Here is a 15,223-nt window from a genome sequence, read left to right as displayed (position 1 = left end):
CGACGTCCCGGGGACTAGCGCGGTGCCCACTTGCTCTCGGGGCCCCTCTCACGCCCTCCCTCGCTGCGCGCTGGTAGATGGAGGGGTCTCGGCTCTCCCTGGCTTTACCTGTTTTTCTCGTCTTCTCTTACCGATCACCTTACCCCATCCCCACCCCCCCCGCTGCAATCCCAATTTTTGGCCTAACCGGTCAACTTCGCTGCTCCTCTCCAGAGCAGGGCCAGAATAGCGTCCTATGTATTTCTGCCCCTTCCTCCCCCAAGGACGTTTGCACTCCTCCCTTCAAAGGCCCGGAGTTGCTCCTGTAAACCCTGATTTATTACATGGAAGGCGTTTCGAGCTGGAAAGACTATTAGACGTGTTTATTTCAACCATTTTTGTTTTCTAGGTGAATAAAATGAGTCTCAGAAGACGTTAATGCGTTGTCTGCCCAGGGTTGTACGGCTAGCTAGTCGCGACGGTGGGAATGGAACACCAGATGTAATCAGCAGATGTTTGTTGAGCATAACGCAGTGTCTTTTCAGGGTAGAAAAGAATATGAAGATGTTAAAGTTTAGGTCAGAAAACATTTATGGAGTACTGTTTTGTGTTGCAAAGTCTAGTAAGAGTAATCCCCATCCTAGAAGGGTTTTCCATCTGGGGGAGTTGAAATGGGAATTTTCGAGAGAATGATAAGTGCTGAACTAGAAATATATGCAGGGTGCAGAGAGAGCTCGGGGGAGTTGCACTTAGGCCCCCGCAGGTTAAGAGCCTGTACGGCTGGCTCTCACCGGAAGAAACACCATTCATTCTTATGTTCTGCTCCGGTTTCCTTCTGCTGATGGGTACTGACTTCGTTATCTGTTACTTTCTTTTTTGTAATTACTATTACAATGTGTTATTTCTTCAACTCTTTCTGTCTTGGAAGTTTGGGATTAATTTAGTGCTGCTTTATTTTTTTAAAATATATTTTTTATTGATGCCAGAGAGGAAGGAAGAGGGAGAGAGAGATAGAAACGTCCATGATGAGTGAGAATCATGGATCAGCTGCCTCCGGCAAGTCCCCCACTGGGGCTGGAGCCCAAAACCCCGGCATGTGCCCTTGATTGGAATCGAAGCTCGGACCTTTCAGTTCGCAGGCGGAGGCTCTATCCACTGAGCCAAACCGGCTAGGGCAGTGCTGCTTTATTTTAGTGGACAGTGTGATGGAGTCAGGAGAGCTGGGTGGGTCCCTCATACTCATGAGCTCCCATTTCCTCTTCGCTATGGTGGACATAATGACTGCCTGCCCTGACTACTCAGTGGATTGCTATAAGGATCAATCTTGGAGAATGTTTATCAGTAAATGTACGGTTTACCAACCTCTGCTTCACTGTGATCCTAAGACATTCTTCCATTTTTAAGCACCCTGCACCCTCTCAAAATTCTAAGAGGCAGGAAACTCTAACATGAAACAATTAATTGGATGTTGTTTTCATGTCTCAGTGATTATAATCTGCGACAGTTATATGTCTTGGAGTTCTTTTTTTTTAGAACCAATTTTAGGTAAAATAGTGAAATTTCTCTTAAAATTATATTAAGGTCCATAGGGAAGTGTCAGTGATTACTGAAAACTAATATTAAAATAATAGTAAATGGTGTGCTTATAATCTATGCATTGAGAGTCAGCATTTTTTTAGTTCATGTCTTGATGACCTATATTTGAAAAAAAGTATTCTTAATACTTATTGCAAAGATTGAGATCCAAAAATTCTACTTTGATCCTAATGTCCTAAAGATGCTAAAGCAAAGGAAGCCAGTCTATAATCTCCACACTTTATTTTCATAAAATCTATATTAATTTTGTAATGTGATTTGAACAAAAACTGATAAAGAAATATATCTCCAGTTCATCATAACCAAAGCTTTGTACAGTTTCTCACTATCTAGGAATCACGGGTGTTGTACATGCCAGTAGACTTGAGTACACACATGAATGCTGTCTTAAATTCACACTGAGAGCCACTTACGAACATAGCATGCTAAAAAATGAATCTAAGATGAGAGGTTAAAGTTTTCACATGAAAGTTTATTTTTTCTTGTTAGCCTGATCTTTCACCCATTTGGCAATATTCAGGAATAAGAAAGGGGAGAAAAGAGTAATTGAAATTTGTTGGAACTTAGTGATGAAGGTGAAAATGTTACTGTATTTCATTTGGTCTACCAGGATCCTGGAGGTTAGTGGTGGTATCTCCATTTTACAAGTGAGGCTGAGACTTAGAGAGGCTGAGTAACTTGTAAGTTTCGCTCAGCTAATAAAAGACAGAGCTTGGATTTATATCCCGGGTTCTCTACCTGTGAACATTGTATGCTTTCTCTTATTAATAGGTGTTTATAAGAATATTGTTTGCATACTTGATTGAAAATGATTATTTTATGCACTTTTACCTAAGTTGATATAATACTTTTAATTTCTTTCCGATTTTTTTATACCCAGATTTCAAGAATACACTGGATGCCACTCTTAAAAAACCAAGAGAAATTATGAAGAAATGTTTTAATTATTGAAAACTACAGTTGAAATCATGGCCACATCAGCAAATCTGGATCTTGGAGCCCAGCTGATAGTGGAAGAGTGTCCCAGCAGTTATAGTCTAACTGGCATGCCAGACATTAAAATAGAACATCAGCTGGACTCAAATGCACAAGAAGGATCGGCGCAGGGTGTTGCCATGGGGATGAAATTCATATTGCCTAACCGATTTGATATGAACGTGTGTTCTCGATTTGTGAAGTCCTTAAATGAAGAGGATAGTAAAAATATTCAAGATCAGGTTAACTCGGACCTGGAGGTGGCATCTGTCCTATTTAAAGGTTGAAAGTTATGGTATAAATATCTGCATTTGTTTTGTTTTTGTTTATTTAGAGTGTGTGGTTTTTTTTGTTCATTCCTTTCTCATCATGAGATTTTCAATTTAGGAATAAAATTTGGAAGTCATCTTTTAATATGATTTTCTAGAATCTCACAGAAACCAAAATTAAATGACTTCATGTTACATAATGTCCATAAGTACATGTTGAGTTTTTTAAATTTCTTGCTTAACCTTTGTTTATTTAGAAATTCTCTAATAAAGTTTCTATTATTCCTTTCTAAACCATTGGAGAAAAATATTATTGTCTTTTACAAGTGAATTACCTTAATATTCTTTATTCCATGAATATTTGATTAGCATTTAGCTTCCTGTGCTTTAACTCAGTGAAATCTGTCATCATATTGTAGATTTACTTTACAAGACTCTATTGAATAAAAATACTATTCCAAAAATAAATTGCTCAACATTAATACAAATTTTTTTCTGGAACATTCACTCTCATAATCCAGACTTTATGGCAAAAATAATTTAATATCACTTGAGAAACAGTTGAAGATTTACCTCATGTATTTCCTTTTTAATGTAAGCATTGACATAGAACTTTGAAATGCTTTTTCATTACCATATTGTTTTAATGTGTTTAAATTTATTTTACTTAGCTGAATGCAATATCCATACATCTCCTTCCCCGGGAATCCAAGTAAGGCATGTCTACACTCCCTCTACAACAAAGCACTTCTCACCCATAAAACAGTCAACTACCTTAACCAACAAGCACAGAGGAAATGAGGTCTCAACCACACCTCTGTTAGCAAATTGTAAGTAGTTCCCACTGATGTATTCAACTCTTCTTGTTACTAATATAATGGTTTCAACAGTTTGGCTTTGAAACATATTTTCATTAAATGCATATTTCATTTTAGAAAGCTGAAGTGATGTGTTCATAGTTTTAGTAATTTAAAACTTTTTTACATATTACTGCATAATCAAAAAATAGTTCATAATTTATGTTTCTATGTTTAAAACAAATACAGATTGAAATATTAATTCTTAAAACCTGTATAATCTACTATAAAAACAACGAGTTAGTCTAAACTTTGTGCGAAGTAAGACATTGTGAGTGTTTTTGTGTTCGTGGAGTGCCAGGCTTCACACTGTGCTTGTAAACTAGATCAACTGAACCACGAGTTATTTGTAGTAAAAGCTGACTTATTGCTACTGTAATTTTTCATTTGAATATAATAATGTAAATATGAAACTACCTTTTAAAAAATACTTTGAGTCCACATTTTTTTTTAAAAAAACTGTATATTCATTCTAGAAGAAATAAAATGAAGCTTTTCTATATAAACTATTCTGTATAGTATGGGTAAGTTAATGAGAGACAACCAGTTAGCAATTTGATGTTAGGAACTATATGTGAGAATATAATGTAAATGCATTATATTCTATATAATCTATATCTATATCCTAATGTATGGTGAAATATATATATCTTTACGTTGGAGATATTAGATTCCTCCTGATTTTGAATGGCATGCTGTAGCATGTGACTTACTCCACCTATTGGCCATTTCTGTTTTACTTGCATGTGCCTCCCAATTGCTTTCTTTTCTGTATTAAGGCCACCCAATCATACCACTGCAGTGATACTAATTTTTAATGTGAACTCTCATAGAACAGTGCCTATTTGGTTTTGTTTAAAATAAAGAGATTGTCTTAAAATATTCCAACCATAGAATTATTGATCTCAAAATATCTAGAGATCATGTGATTCATGTGCCTCATGTTACAGACAAAACGGTTTAATCAGTTATCTAAGGACACATACCACAACTAGGTCTGCATTCAAGATTTTCTCTCAAGCTCAGCTGTCACTTACCACCTCACTCCTAAAGTTAAGAAAAACCCATGGAGTCTTGAAATAATGATATTTTGGACTTCAGTGGATTGAATCAATGAAAAGACAAAAGGTGTGTCTTTGTTGTTAGATCCAACTTTCTTACAAGTTTGGAAAAGAGACACTATTTTAAAAATTAAGTGCCTTAACCATTTGATTGATGAAGTCAGTAACAATCTGTACTGTTAGTAATTAATGATAACAATATGCATATTCATTGATAATTAATAACACTTTGCAGGTGTCAGAATTACCTTAAAAGAGTCAATTCTCAGATACAGAATGACTACTTGCAGTGTTAAGGTATATTTTATTAATCCTTACCTGAGGATATTTTTCCATTGATTTTTAGGGAAGGTGGAAGAGAAAGGGAAAGACAGAGAGAAACATATCGATTGGTTGCCTCCTGCACAAGCCCTGACCAGGGCCTGTGCAGGGGAGGAGCCTGCAACCAAGGTACATGCCCTTGACTGGAATTGAACCTGGGACCCTTTGGTCTGCAGGTGGACTCTCAATCCACTGAGCCAAACCAGCTAGGTTAGGGTATATTTTAGTTAGACTTTTTAAATCAATAAAATGATAGATTTTGTTGTGGAAAAGAAAACTTCGACACAAACATGAGCAATGAGATTATGAAAGTGTTCCCTACATATATACATGAAGCTTTCTATGGTATTGTTTCAGCTTTATCTGTTCATCAGTTAGCTGCTCAGGGAGAGATGCTCTACCTGGCTACTCGTATTGAACAAGGTAATAGCCTATTTGTTAAAATATATTAAAAACAAATTTAATAGGATTTATTAGAGTTGTTATTTTTTTTCTTTTTAGACAGGAAAGTATAAAGATTTAAAAAATGGTGTGTAATCTTAACCAGGCATATAAGATTTTTAAGTACTCTAATGTATAAAAGTTATAGCTTCTCTTACCAGCCTAGCCTTTTCCCCAAAAGCAAATATAATTTTCTTATATTTTCAGAAAACTCTTCTAGAAAACATTTCCATTTATATTTGGAGTTGTATGTGAGAATGTGTCTGTGCTTTTCCTTAATTACACTAGAGGAAAAATACTGCCCTTTATTTGTCACTTAAAATTTTGGAAATCTTTCCATATAAGCACATCAGATCTATTTTATTCTTTTTGTAGGTCCATATTTTGCATTGCAGATACATATACCTTGTTTTTGTTTTTTGACTAGTCCCCCTGGTGGTGGTTGATTCTATTTGTTGCTATTAAGTAACAATGTTGTTGGCATTCTTTTTAAGTATCTCCACGGGCACATTTCTTCAAGAATATTTGCTAGGTTAAAGGGTATATGCATTTTTCTATTTGTTGCCAGATGTTTGTCTTATCGTCACACCAGAGGTAGAATTTCTGTTTCCCCATACCCTCACTGACACAATTATCAGACTAATCCAGAAAATAGCATCTCATACTGGTTTTGCTTACATTTTTTAAATTATGGCATATTTGAATTTCCTTTTATGTTTATTTCTGTGAACCCTTATAAAAATTAAAGAAATATGCTTTTTTGTTGTTTATGTTGCATATTTTTTCCAGTTTGTCATTTTTCCTTTGACTTTATGATATTTTTCAAACGCTTAACATTTTTAAGCAGTAAATTTACTTTTTTCCTTGTGACTTCTCAGTTTTATGTCCTGCTTAGAAAGGATTTCATACTCTAAAATTATAAATAAATTCATTCATGTCTTATCTAGAACTTCTGTGGTTTCCTCTTTACATATCAGTTTTTGATACATATGAAATATGTTTTGGTGTAATGAGATAAAGATCAAGCTTTACATTTATTTTCATATTCAAAGAAGTTAGACAGTGGTCCCAACTTTATTGATTGAACACAGTGTGCATGATAAAAGATGTTTATTTTTTAATCATCAATCTTTTATAAGAAAGACTTACTTCATCATTATGTTTCTGTTTGTTTATACATATTTGAAGGTTTCATCCTCAAGCTACTAAATAAATTTAGGGGGAAAACAGTGGCCTTTATAACTAGTAGACTGAATCTCAGGGGAAAAATGGGATTCACAGCAGAATTACATGTACTGTCTTTCCAAGTATTCAGTCTTCACATTATATTATTTTAGCAAACCACCAAGAATGAATGAAATTCAGAAGCAGCAATGTTAGTTATAGACTAGAAGATAGCTTTAATAAGATTTTGGAGTTTTTATAATAGTATATACTTATGTAATGCTAAGGGCTATTATATAAGCTACACATGAGATAAGTAAGGTATTATTCTGTGTATTGGAGAAATTAAGTGACATGCCCAGAATAACACTTTTAGAAAGTGACACAGCAGGATTCAAACTCTGATCTCCTAATTACCAGCCCAGTGTTCTGTGGATTACCTTGTACCTAACATTATATATGTCATGTCTGGTAATTTATACCTTAAATAACATGCTATTTGAACTTAGTTGTATACATGGAGGCACATTTTAATACAGTCAGTGCAAATTACAGCAACACATAACAGGACTTCAGTGAAAAAAAGTCAGCACAAAGTGATCCTCATTGAGTAACATAACCAACTGTTTAGAATGCCAGTACTTTCATAGTGATATTAATATGTGGTTGTTAAATTAGATCACAAAAATTGCTTTTCTTTTAAATAGAAAATGTTATCAATCACACGGATGAAGAAGGATTTACTCCTCTGATGTGGGCTGCAGCACACGGGCAAATAGCTGTGGTAGAGTTTCTACTTCAGAATGTAAGGAAAATGCCTCAGAAAATGTATATGTGCAGTTACTTAAATTCAGTTAAGGCTGTAGTAAAGTTTTGGTATCTCCAGCCAACTAGATGTAATGGTAGAGGATCCAAACGATTTTTAAATGCTTATCACATTCTTGTGGAACTTGGATCTAGTTGGGCAGGCAAGACTAGTCATACATGAAACAGTGAAAGATCATGTAAAGCCCAGCCCCTCGAAGTGCAAGGGGAACTAAAGTACTGTCAGCCTGTAGGAGAAGCGTCATAGAGATGTAATTTGGCTCCAGGGTGAAAGGACAGTTAGGGTTGAGATAGAAGCATCCAGACAACCTTGATAACAAGAGCATCCATGGATAGAAGTTTGCGTTATTTATTAACCCCAGGACATTACCTGACCTAAGTGTTGAACTGTAATTATGATTGACAAAAACAACAGTATTCTTGTTTAAATGAATTGAAGAGTCTTGTATCTCCAGGGTGCTGATCCCCAGCTTTTAGGAAAAGGTCGCGAGAGTGCACTGTCTCTGGCGTGCAGTAAAGGCTACACAGATATTGTCAAAATGCTGCTTGATTGTGGAGTTGATGTAAATGAATACGATTGGGTGAGTCTGTGACACTGATTTTTAAATTAGTATAACAAACTCTAGGATTTATTTGGTTTGGGAAGACATAATAAAGTTTATTAAATACTTGGAAGAATAATTCACTAACTTAATTAAACACCTGGAAGAAAAAGTTAATAACATAAACTCTGTTACTAATTCTGATTTAAGTATTCTTCACAAAATATTAAAATTACCTTAAACTACATTTACATGCCCAATTCTTTGTAAAAGTTCTCACAGCAGCATTAAATTCTTCAAATCTTGCTCACCTTAGAAAATGAAATCACCTTTTTCTTTTGTAGAATGGAGGCACACCTTTGCTTTATGCTGTACATGGAAATCATGTGAAATGTGTAAAAATGCTCTTAGGTAAGCAGATAAAAATGAAAATATTTAGAAACTGCCATGAGGACTTTATTTACTTCTTTATTGATTTTTAGGGGGTGAGGGAAAGGGGAGAGAGAGACAGACAGACAGACAGACATTGATTTGTTGTTCCAGTTATTGAGGCATTCATTGATTGACTCTTGTATGTGTCCTGACCGAAGATTGAACCTGCAACCTAGGTGTAGTGCGACAATGCTCTAATCAACTGAGCTCCTCAGCCAGGGCTGACTTGGCCTCCTGTGGTGTTACTTAGCAGAATCATTAGTTACTGTTGAATGCAGTAATCCTGTTGCTGTCACTGTGCTGACCTGCTACCAGAGCGTTGCCCGTGTGAGAGGCAGCTCCATCACACAGCAGGCCTGCAAACGGAGCATCTGTCCTGGTTGCTTTCCTTTGGAATCACGCGTGCTTGTTTTCTCTGTTTGCAGAATCTTTGTGCATAAGTTCTGTCTCTGGTTGTTTGTGAGTTTCAGCTGCTCTAGAGGATGCTGGTTGGTTTGAAGGTCTTCCCTTCGGCTCACCAAAATGAATCCTGTGCAGTCCATGTGCTCTGGTCTTTGTCAGGCCATCCTGAAGATGCTCTCTAAATTTGCTGAAAGTCTGTCTTGCTATTTGCACATGAGTCAGTAATAGACAACCATATCCGCATTTTCATTTATTTAAGTAGATTTTTCTCTTTTGGTGTAGAAAATGGAGCTGACCCAACAATAGAAACCGACTCTGGATATAATTCTATGGACTTGGCTGTAGCCCTGGGCTATAGAAGTGGTAAGTATTTTAGAATGCTCAGCTTTCATTTTAGTAAAGTTTTGTAAATACTACAAACCATTTTCATCGCTGTAGTAGTAGAACATTGCATGTTACCCTATCTGCTGACATGTACTTTTAACTGTGGGCGAAATCAACAAATTCCTACAGTCTAGAAATGAATTTGTTACTATTACTTTTTACCAACCCAAATATTAGCTGCTAGAAGATAAGTACACACCTATTTACAAGATGTGTTTCACATTTTTATAACAAACTATACACTGCTCTTATAGTTGCCTTTTTTTGTTCCTTAAAACCTTGTATTCTGAATTCTCCTTCAGTTTCAAAATTTAACAACCAAGAACTGAAAATTCAGTGACTTGGGCAATTACTAAGTCAGTGAAACTAAATGTTAAGTGTATTTAAGTATCTACTTAGAAATAACTTTATTTTAGGAAAAAGTTGGGGATGTTAAGTTGAATTTGATAATTATTTTAAAAAATTTTAAATCAACATGCTGTGGTCTTGATCACCTATCTGTTCTAGTTCAACAGGTTATTGAGTCACATCTATTGAAGCTGCTTCAAAATATCAAGGAGTAGGCAGAGTTGTCAGAAAGTATTGTCTGCCCTTCCGTTTACTTTTTGGCTCTTATAAATGATAGTTTTGTTTACTTATAAGTTTTTACCTCAGTTGCAATATTTACTGATTTCTACTAAGTTTTAATAAATATTCTTCTGAGTAATTCACTGGTTTATAATAAAATTAATGTTGATGCTCTTTTATAAATGTGTTTTATGGCATATTTAAAATTATAAATTAATGTTTTGTGGCATGTAAATTTTTATGGTACAGATAGTTATCTGTCTTTGTATCAAGTGCTGTAATTTAACATTTTCAGAAATTATTCTACCCTATTCATCTGTACTCTTGTATTAACTCATTGACTTTATATAGGGTTTGCTATAAATTCATGGGGGGGGAAAATGTTATTATTGAATTAAAAGTGCACAGTGTGATTGTTTACAAGATGTTATAAGTAAATAAAGTACATTTTGTGTTAATTTGCATGCTAGTTTTTTTTTATTATTATATAAGGTTATTAAGGGATTCCTTTAGGATTTTTAGTCTAACCCATCTGTCCTTCCAGGGCACTCCATTAGGTCAAACAATATAATTAAAATAAATTGAATATAAGTCAACAAAGATTTATTGATTGTCATTTCTAGAAGGATATTTAGAATATTTTCCTCTTGATCACAAAAAGGCTGATCTTGTTAGGTTTGATTATTTACGCACACACACAGCATTTTAATCATATAGGTAGGCCTCAAGTTTTCTCTGCAAAACTAGAGCCTTAGATTACTGAGAAATTAATTAGGCTAAAAAATTACCCTCTCTTCAGAAACTTTCATAAGGGGTCTCAGACTTTTAACAGCCTCGATTATTTGCTCCCCTATTCCAAGGCCAGGGGACTAAGCCCAAGAAATCTTTCCACCAGATTTCACCTACAGTATCACTGAATTGGGTAAATTCCTCCCTTCCTGAGGTCTGCAAAATTTGCTAAGATCCTTGGCTTTCCAGGAAGTGACCTTCCTCACCACCAGTCAGATCAGGACCTAGAGGCTGGCACCAGGCCAGTCTTGGGGGAGGGTTTTGTTGGCATAACTCCACAGATAAAGTGAACCCTTGTTCCTTAGTATGGACTTCTTATACCTGACTAAGAGCATTGTTCTCAAATATAGCCCTCTGGGTATGGCTTTCTTTGAACAATCTATTTGTCTAATTATATCTTGGTAAAGAGGACAGATTCTTATTGAATCTATGCTAATAAGTATTTTGTCATGAAAAGTGAGGAGAGTCACTGAAAAGTATGTTTCTGAATTCTGAGGCCATCAGAAAGAATCAGACACCATTTTTAAAAATTTCATTTTAGTTTACTGATGCATAGCCTATTAAATTGAAGGTTAGAGATAGCTTACCGAGAGAAGATCTGTATGACCGTTATGACCGAACAACTGGAACGATAGGCATGACCAACCAGTCGCTATGATGCACACTGACCACCAGGGAGCAGATGCTCAACGCAGGAGCTGCCCCCTGGTGGTCAGTGCACTCCCACAGCCAACCTCCCCCAGCCCCTTCCCCCAGCCGGCTACCCTCTCCCCCAAACCGTTCAGCCAACTCCCGGGGTCCCTTCCCCTGGCCGGCCAGCCCCCAATAGGCCTTGATTACCTACCAGGCCAACGGACTCCCACCGTGCACGAATTCGTGCACCAGGCCTCTAGTAGTAGTATAAATATGTAAACCAGTAACATAGTTGTTTATCATTATCAAGTGGTACATAATTGTATAAACTATATTTTTATATGACTGGCGATGCGACAGGTTTATTTACACCAGCATGACCACAACAGGTGAGGAATGCTTTGCACTGCGATGTCCTGACATTACCATGGCTGTGCTGTGAGGTCACTGGGCAGTAGGAATTTCTCAGCTCCATTATAATCTTATAGGACCACCATTGTATACATGGTCCCACGTTAACCGAAATGTTTTAGCCCACATTCAAGGTAAAGACATATTATTATTTTTTAAAACCAAAATTATTACTCCAGAAAGAAATAAACTCACACAATGCAGAGAAGTTATTCTGTTGAGACCTGGAATTTCTACTATCTATGCAGATTATGTGACTGGTAAAGAATAACCTTTACTGCCACCAGTTAAATGCTCTAAGGAAGCGGTTGTCAACCTGTGGGTTGAGACCCCTTTGGCGGTCGAACGACCTTTTCACAGGGGTCGCCTAAGACTATCTTGCATATCAGATATTTACATTACGATTCATAACAGTAGCAACATTACAGTTATGAAGTAGCAACGAAAATAATTTTATGGTTGGGTCACAACATGAGGAACTGTATTTTAAAGGGCCAGAAGGTTGAGAACCACTGCCTAAGGCCAATTTATCATTTAACAGCAGGAAAACAAAAATTGCAGCTTTGCATTATTGTAAAATTTGTTAGTAAAGATTTTGTGGTCTCCTTTATTTTCCTTTAAATCATCTTGTATATAAAATATTTATATAGCTTCTTTCAGACTGAAGTGTGATAAGCCAAGAGAAATAAAGTTCTCTTCCTTCATGTCCTCTTCAATTTGTTATCTACACCCAAGTTTTATCTTTCCTTTACTCTTTCATATTCTGGAACAAATTGGCACTAATTTAGGTAAAAACTATTGCCTTTTTTCTTGAAAAAGAACATCCACAGTTGCATTTCTCTGCCATTACTGATTCTAGTCAGTTTCAATCAGCTGTGTTAATTACAACTTTTAACCAAATTAGTAGATAATTGAGAATTATCTGTCATATACAAGCATTTTAGCAGGGTAGGAAAGCTCATGAATATACAACTTTCTACAGCTACTTGAAAGCCTTTTATACTTTCTTAAAGTGGTAAAAATGAACACATTTATTAATGTCCCAAAGATACAGCCAATCTATAGCAAATAAAAATAAGAAGCAAAAGTATATAAACCTAAAAATGCTTACTAACCAATGTTTCAATATTCCATATTACTTGGAAATTACTTGTAGGTATCCAATAGTTATGCATTAATAACAATTTATTAATCCAAATGTTAAGTTGCTTAAGGATCTTGGAAATTATGTTTAAGCTAACACAAGTACTGGTGATATAAGTTTGTCAAATTTATGACTCAATTTGGTTGGATACAAGTTTATACTTTTATAATCTTAAACATTAGTTAGTGGTATTTTATCTTATTTGATCAGTAAACTAATATAAAAAGGTTAGGAAATTCAGATTAACTAGTCTTCTCCTAAGATTCAAACCCAAACCTTATTTTTTAAAGTTAAATCTATGCTTGTATCATACTCCATATTGATAAACTCAAGGTAAAGACATATAAATATTATTTCTTGAAATCAAAATTATTAAACCAAGATAATTTGATCGAGGACTCACCATTATGTAAACTTTGATTCTTAAAATGTTTCTGAGCTAACAAGTTCAGTAAGAATAGTTTTTTTTCTTAAATGTCTAGCACACTCAAAATATTAGAGGTTTAATTTCTTTATTTTCTGGGGTTTGTGGGAACATTTGAGTCATACAAACTATTGTTCTATAAGCCAATCAGAGCAATGCCAAAGAGGTTTCTTGTTATTCCTTTGCTCTAGGATTTCCTTTGGGGGCCAGGTGTTGACTGGGCAGAACTCATGCCAGCTCCCAGAGTTCACCCACAGAGCCATGTAACCCATCCATAATGCAAACTTCCCTCTCTCTTACTTGGCTGTCCTGGTGTTTGTCCTGCTACCAAGGACACTGTCAACCAGAGCGAGGTCACTTGTGTGTGTCCCTGTCTCAGGTCCCTCAGCGCTTCAGGCTGTCCAATTTGAAGGAAGAGCCCACTCACCCAACTGTGCCAGAGTTGCCCCTCACTGCCTTTCCCAAGAGTAAACCAGTCTCTTAGACATTGTAGGCTTTTCTTTAGAAGCTGATGTTGCCTTGCCTATTTGATGAGACGTCAGAGGGCCCTCCCAAGAGAGCCTTGTGTACTTGGTCAGTTTGCACAGCCTCCTGCTTGGGAAGAAATTTATGCATCAACCACTGTGGTCTTAGGAGAAAGCCTAGCGCAAATGTCAAGGTTTGTGCAAATGCTGGAGTCATGGCCACTGTGCCACATGGTCTTGTCAGGGAGAGAAGACAGTACAAATTACGTAACCACAAGTAATATGAGGCAATAGATAACCAAGTGAATGTCAATGAATAGATAACAAAAGTAAATATCAAAGGAATGGATTTGAGGAAGAAAATTATTTTTGTGGCTTCAGGAAGCCAAGGTCAGAATCCCCAATAACTTGGCATTTAAAAAAAATTATCACTTTTCTGAATATAAAAGTAATGTATATTCCTGTGCCTGTTAGGGTGTTTTTAGCTATAAAATAAAATAAAATCTACTTATTAACAAGCAAGTTAATGTATTTGCCCATCAAAGAGGTTATCCAGGTGCTTTATTTCCTACTTTCCCCTTTACTCAGCCCCCTTCCAGCCTCCTTTGCAGTTAAAGTGCAAGTGTGTGATGGAGGTTTAACCGATCAGACGCTCTCAGCCCAGCTTTTTGAATTGGCAGCTACTGACCCACAGCAGTGAGAACGGGAGAGCCCACAGCAGTGACAGCGGCAGCCACAGCAATATTCAGTTTCCGGGAGCAGTAGGTGCTGTACTCCATATGATGGCCACATCTCACTGGCAAGATCGGGCTGTGGCCCCGCAGCTGCCTGTCCTTCCTCGTTCCTGGCCTTCGTCCAGCCGGCTTCTCAAGGCTCCTGGTATTCCTGAACCACAGGCCAGCTTTTCAGTCCATTCCTTTTCTGTTCAGCAGAGTTGGTCTCCGAAGTTAAGAATTTTGGTAGTTACAAAGAAAGGAGGAGGACAGCCCTCTTCCAGACTCTGTGTCCCACTTTGCCACCTGGGCACAGGTAGTCCAAGAAAACAGGTCTAGCCTCAGTCCTGCTTCTCTTCTCCTCCTCTCCCCGACCCCCCCTTTATCTTTCTTCCCCTCCCTGCTCTCTCCAGGGCTCAGGTATGATTCCAGCATCAGAGACATTTACCACACACTCCACCCCTCACGGCCTCAACCTTCTCCACAAACCTTCCCTGGGAAGAGCCTTCACCTCACACAACTCAGCTCCTACAAATAGATGAGTCTTACTTGTCTGGCCAGCACACCACTTTGTGCCTATGTTAGAACCCCCTGCATAGTGACAAATTAGTTACTTGGAGAAAGAAATTGTCCTCTTTCTAAAAAGATCCTTCGGGATTGTTTATAGCTGAACCAAATTACTCCTGTTGAGCCTGACACCTGCTTCCTAAAGGCCGGAACCTGCCAATCTCCTTGTCCCCTCCCTGTCTCTCTCCCACCAGCATTCACTGAGCACTTCCTAAGGGCGAGACAAAATGAGAGAGCTCAGCTCAGCCCTCCCTCAGAGAGGT

At 37.0% G+C, this 15,223-nt stretch overlaps 1 protein-coding gene across 2 annotated transcripts; it reads left to right on the top strand.

Annotated features, from left to right (window-relative positions):
- The first annotated feature begins 2,436 nt into the window (after window positions 1-2,436).
- ANKRA2 (ankyrin repeat family A member 2) lies at window positions 2,437-10,273 on the top strand. Of its 2 annotated transcripts, XM_006775435.2 has the most exons (8): window positions 2,437-2,832; window positions 3,491-3,649; window positions 5,416-5,481; window positions 7,371-7,468; window positions 7,944-8,069; window positions 8,375-8,441; window positions 9,147-9,227; window positions 9,756-10,273. In XM_006775435.2, exons 1-8 carry the CDS (start codon window positions 2,544-2,546, stop codon window positions 9,809-9,811), a joined length of 942 nt encoding a protein of 313 aa, XP_006775498.1. In that variant the 5' UTR covers window positions 2,437-2,543; the 3' UTR covers window positions 9,812-10,273. The 2 variants fall into 2 exon arrangements, with proteins under 2 accessions (XP_006775498.1, XP_015427128.1); XM_015571642.1 differs by lacking the exon at window positions 7,944-8,069 and having other exon boundaries at window positions 2,454-2,832.
- The last annotated feature ends 4,950 nt before the right edge of the window (window positions 10,274-15,223 follow it).

The sequence above is a fragment of the Myotis davidii genome, unplaced genomic scaffold (genome assembly GCF_000327345.1).
Source record: "Myotis davidii unplaced genomic scaffold, ASM32734v1 scaffold44, whole genome shotgun sequence".
Classification (NCBI taxonomy): Eukaryota; Metazoa; Chordata; class Mammalia; order Chiroptera; family Vespertilionidae; genus Myotis; species Myotis davidii.
Note: the sequence above shows the minus strand (reverse complement) of the source record. Positions and strands in the feature narration are given on the sequence as shown.

Excerpts from the sequence above, each read along its gene's own strand:
- ANKRA2 (XM_006775435.2), top strand. The coding sequence starts at position 2,544 with ATGGCCACATCAGCAAATCTGGATCTTGGAGCCCAGCTGATAGTGGAA. Across the intron at positions 7,469-7,943 it reads TAGAGTTTCTACTTCAGAAT|GGTGCTGATCCCCAGCTTTT; the intron begins GTAAGGAAAATG and ends TTGTATCTCCAG. Across the intron at positions 9,228-9,755 it reads AGCCCTGGGCTATAGAAGTG|TTCAACAGGTTATTGAGTCA; the intron begins GTAAGTATTTTA and ends TATCTGTTCTAG.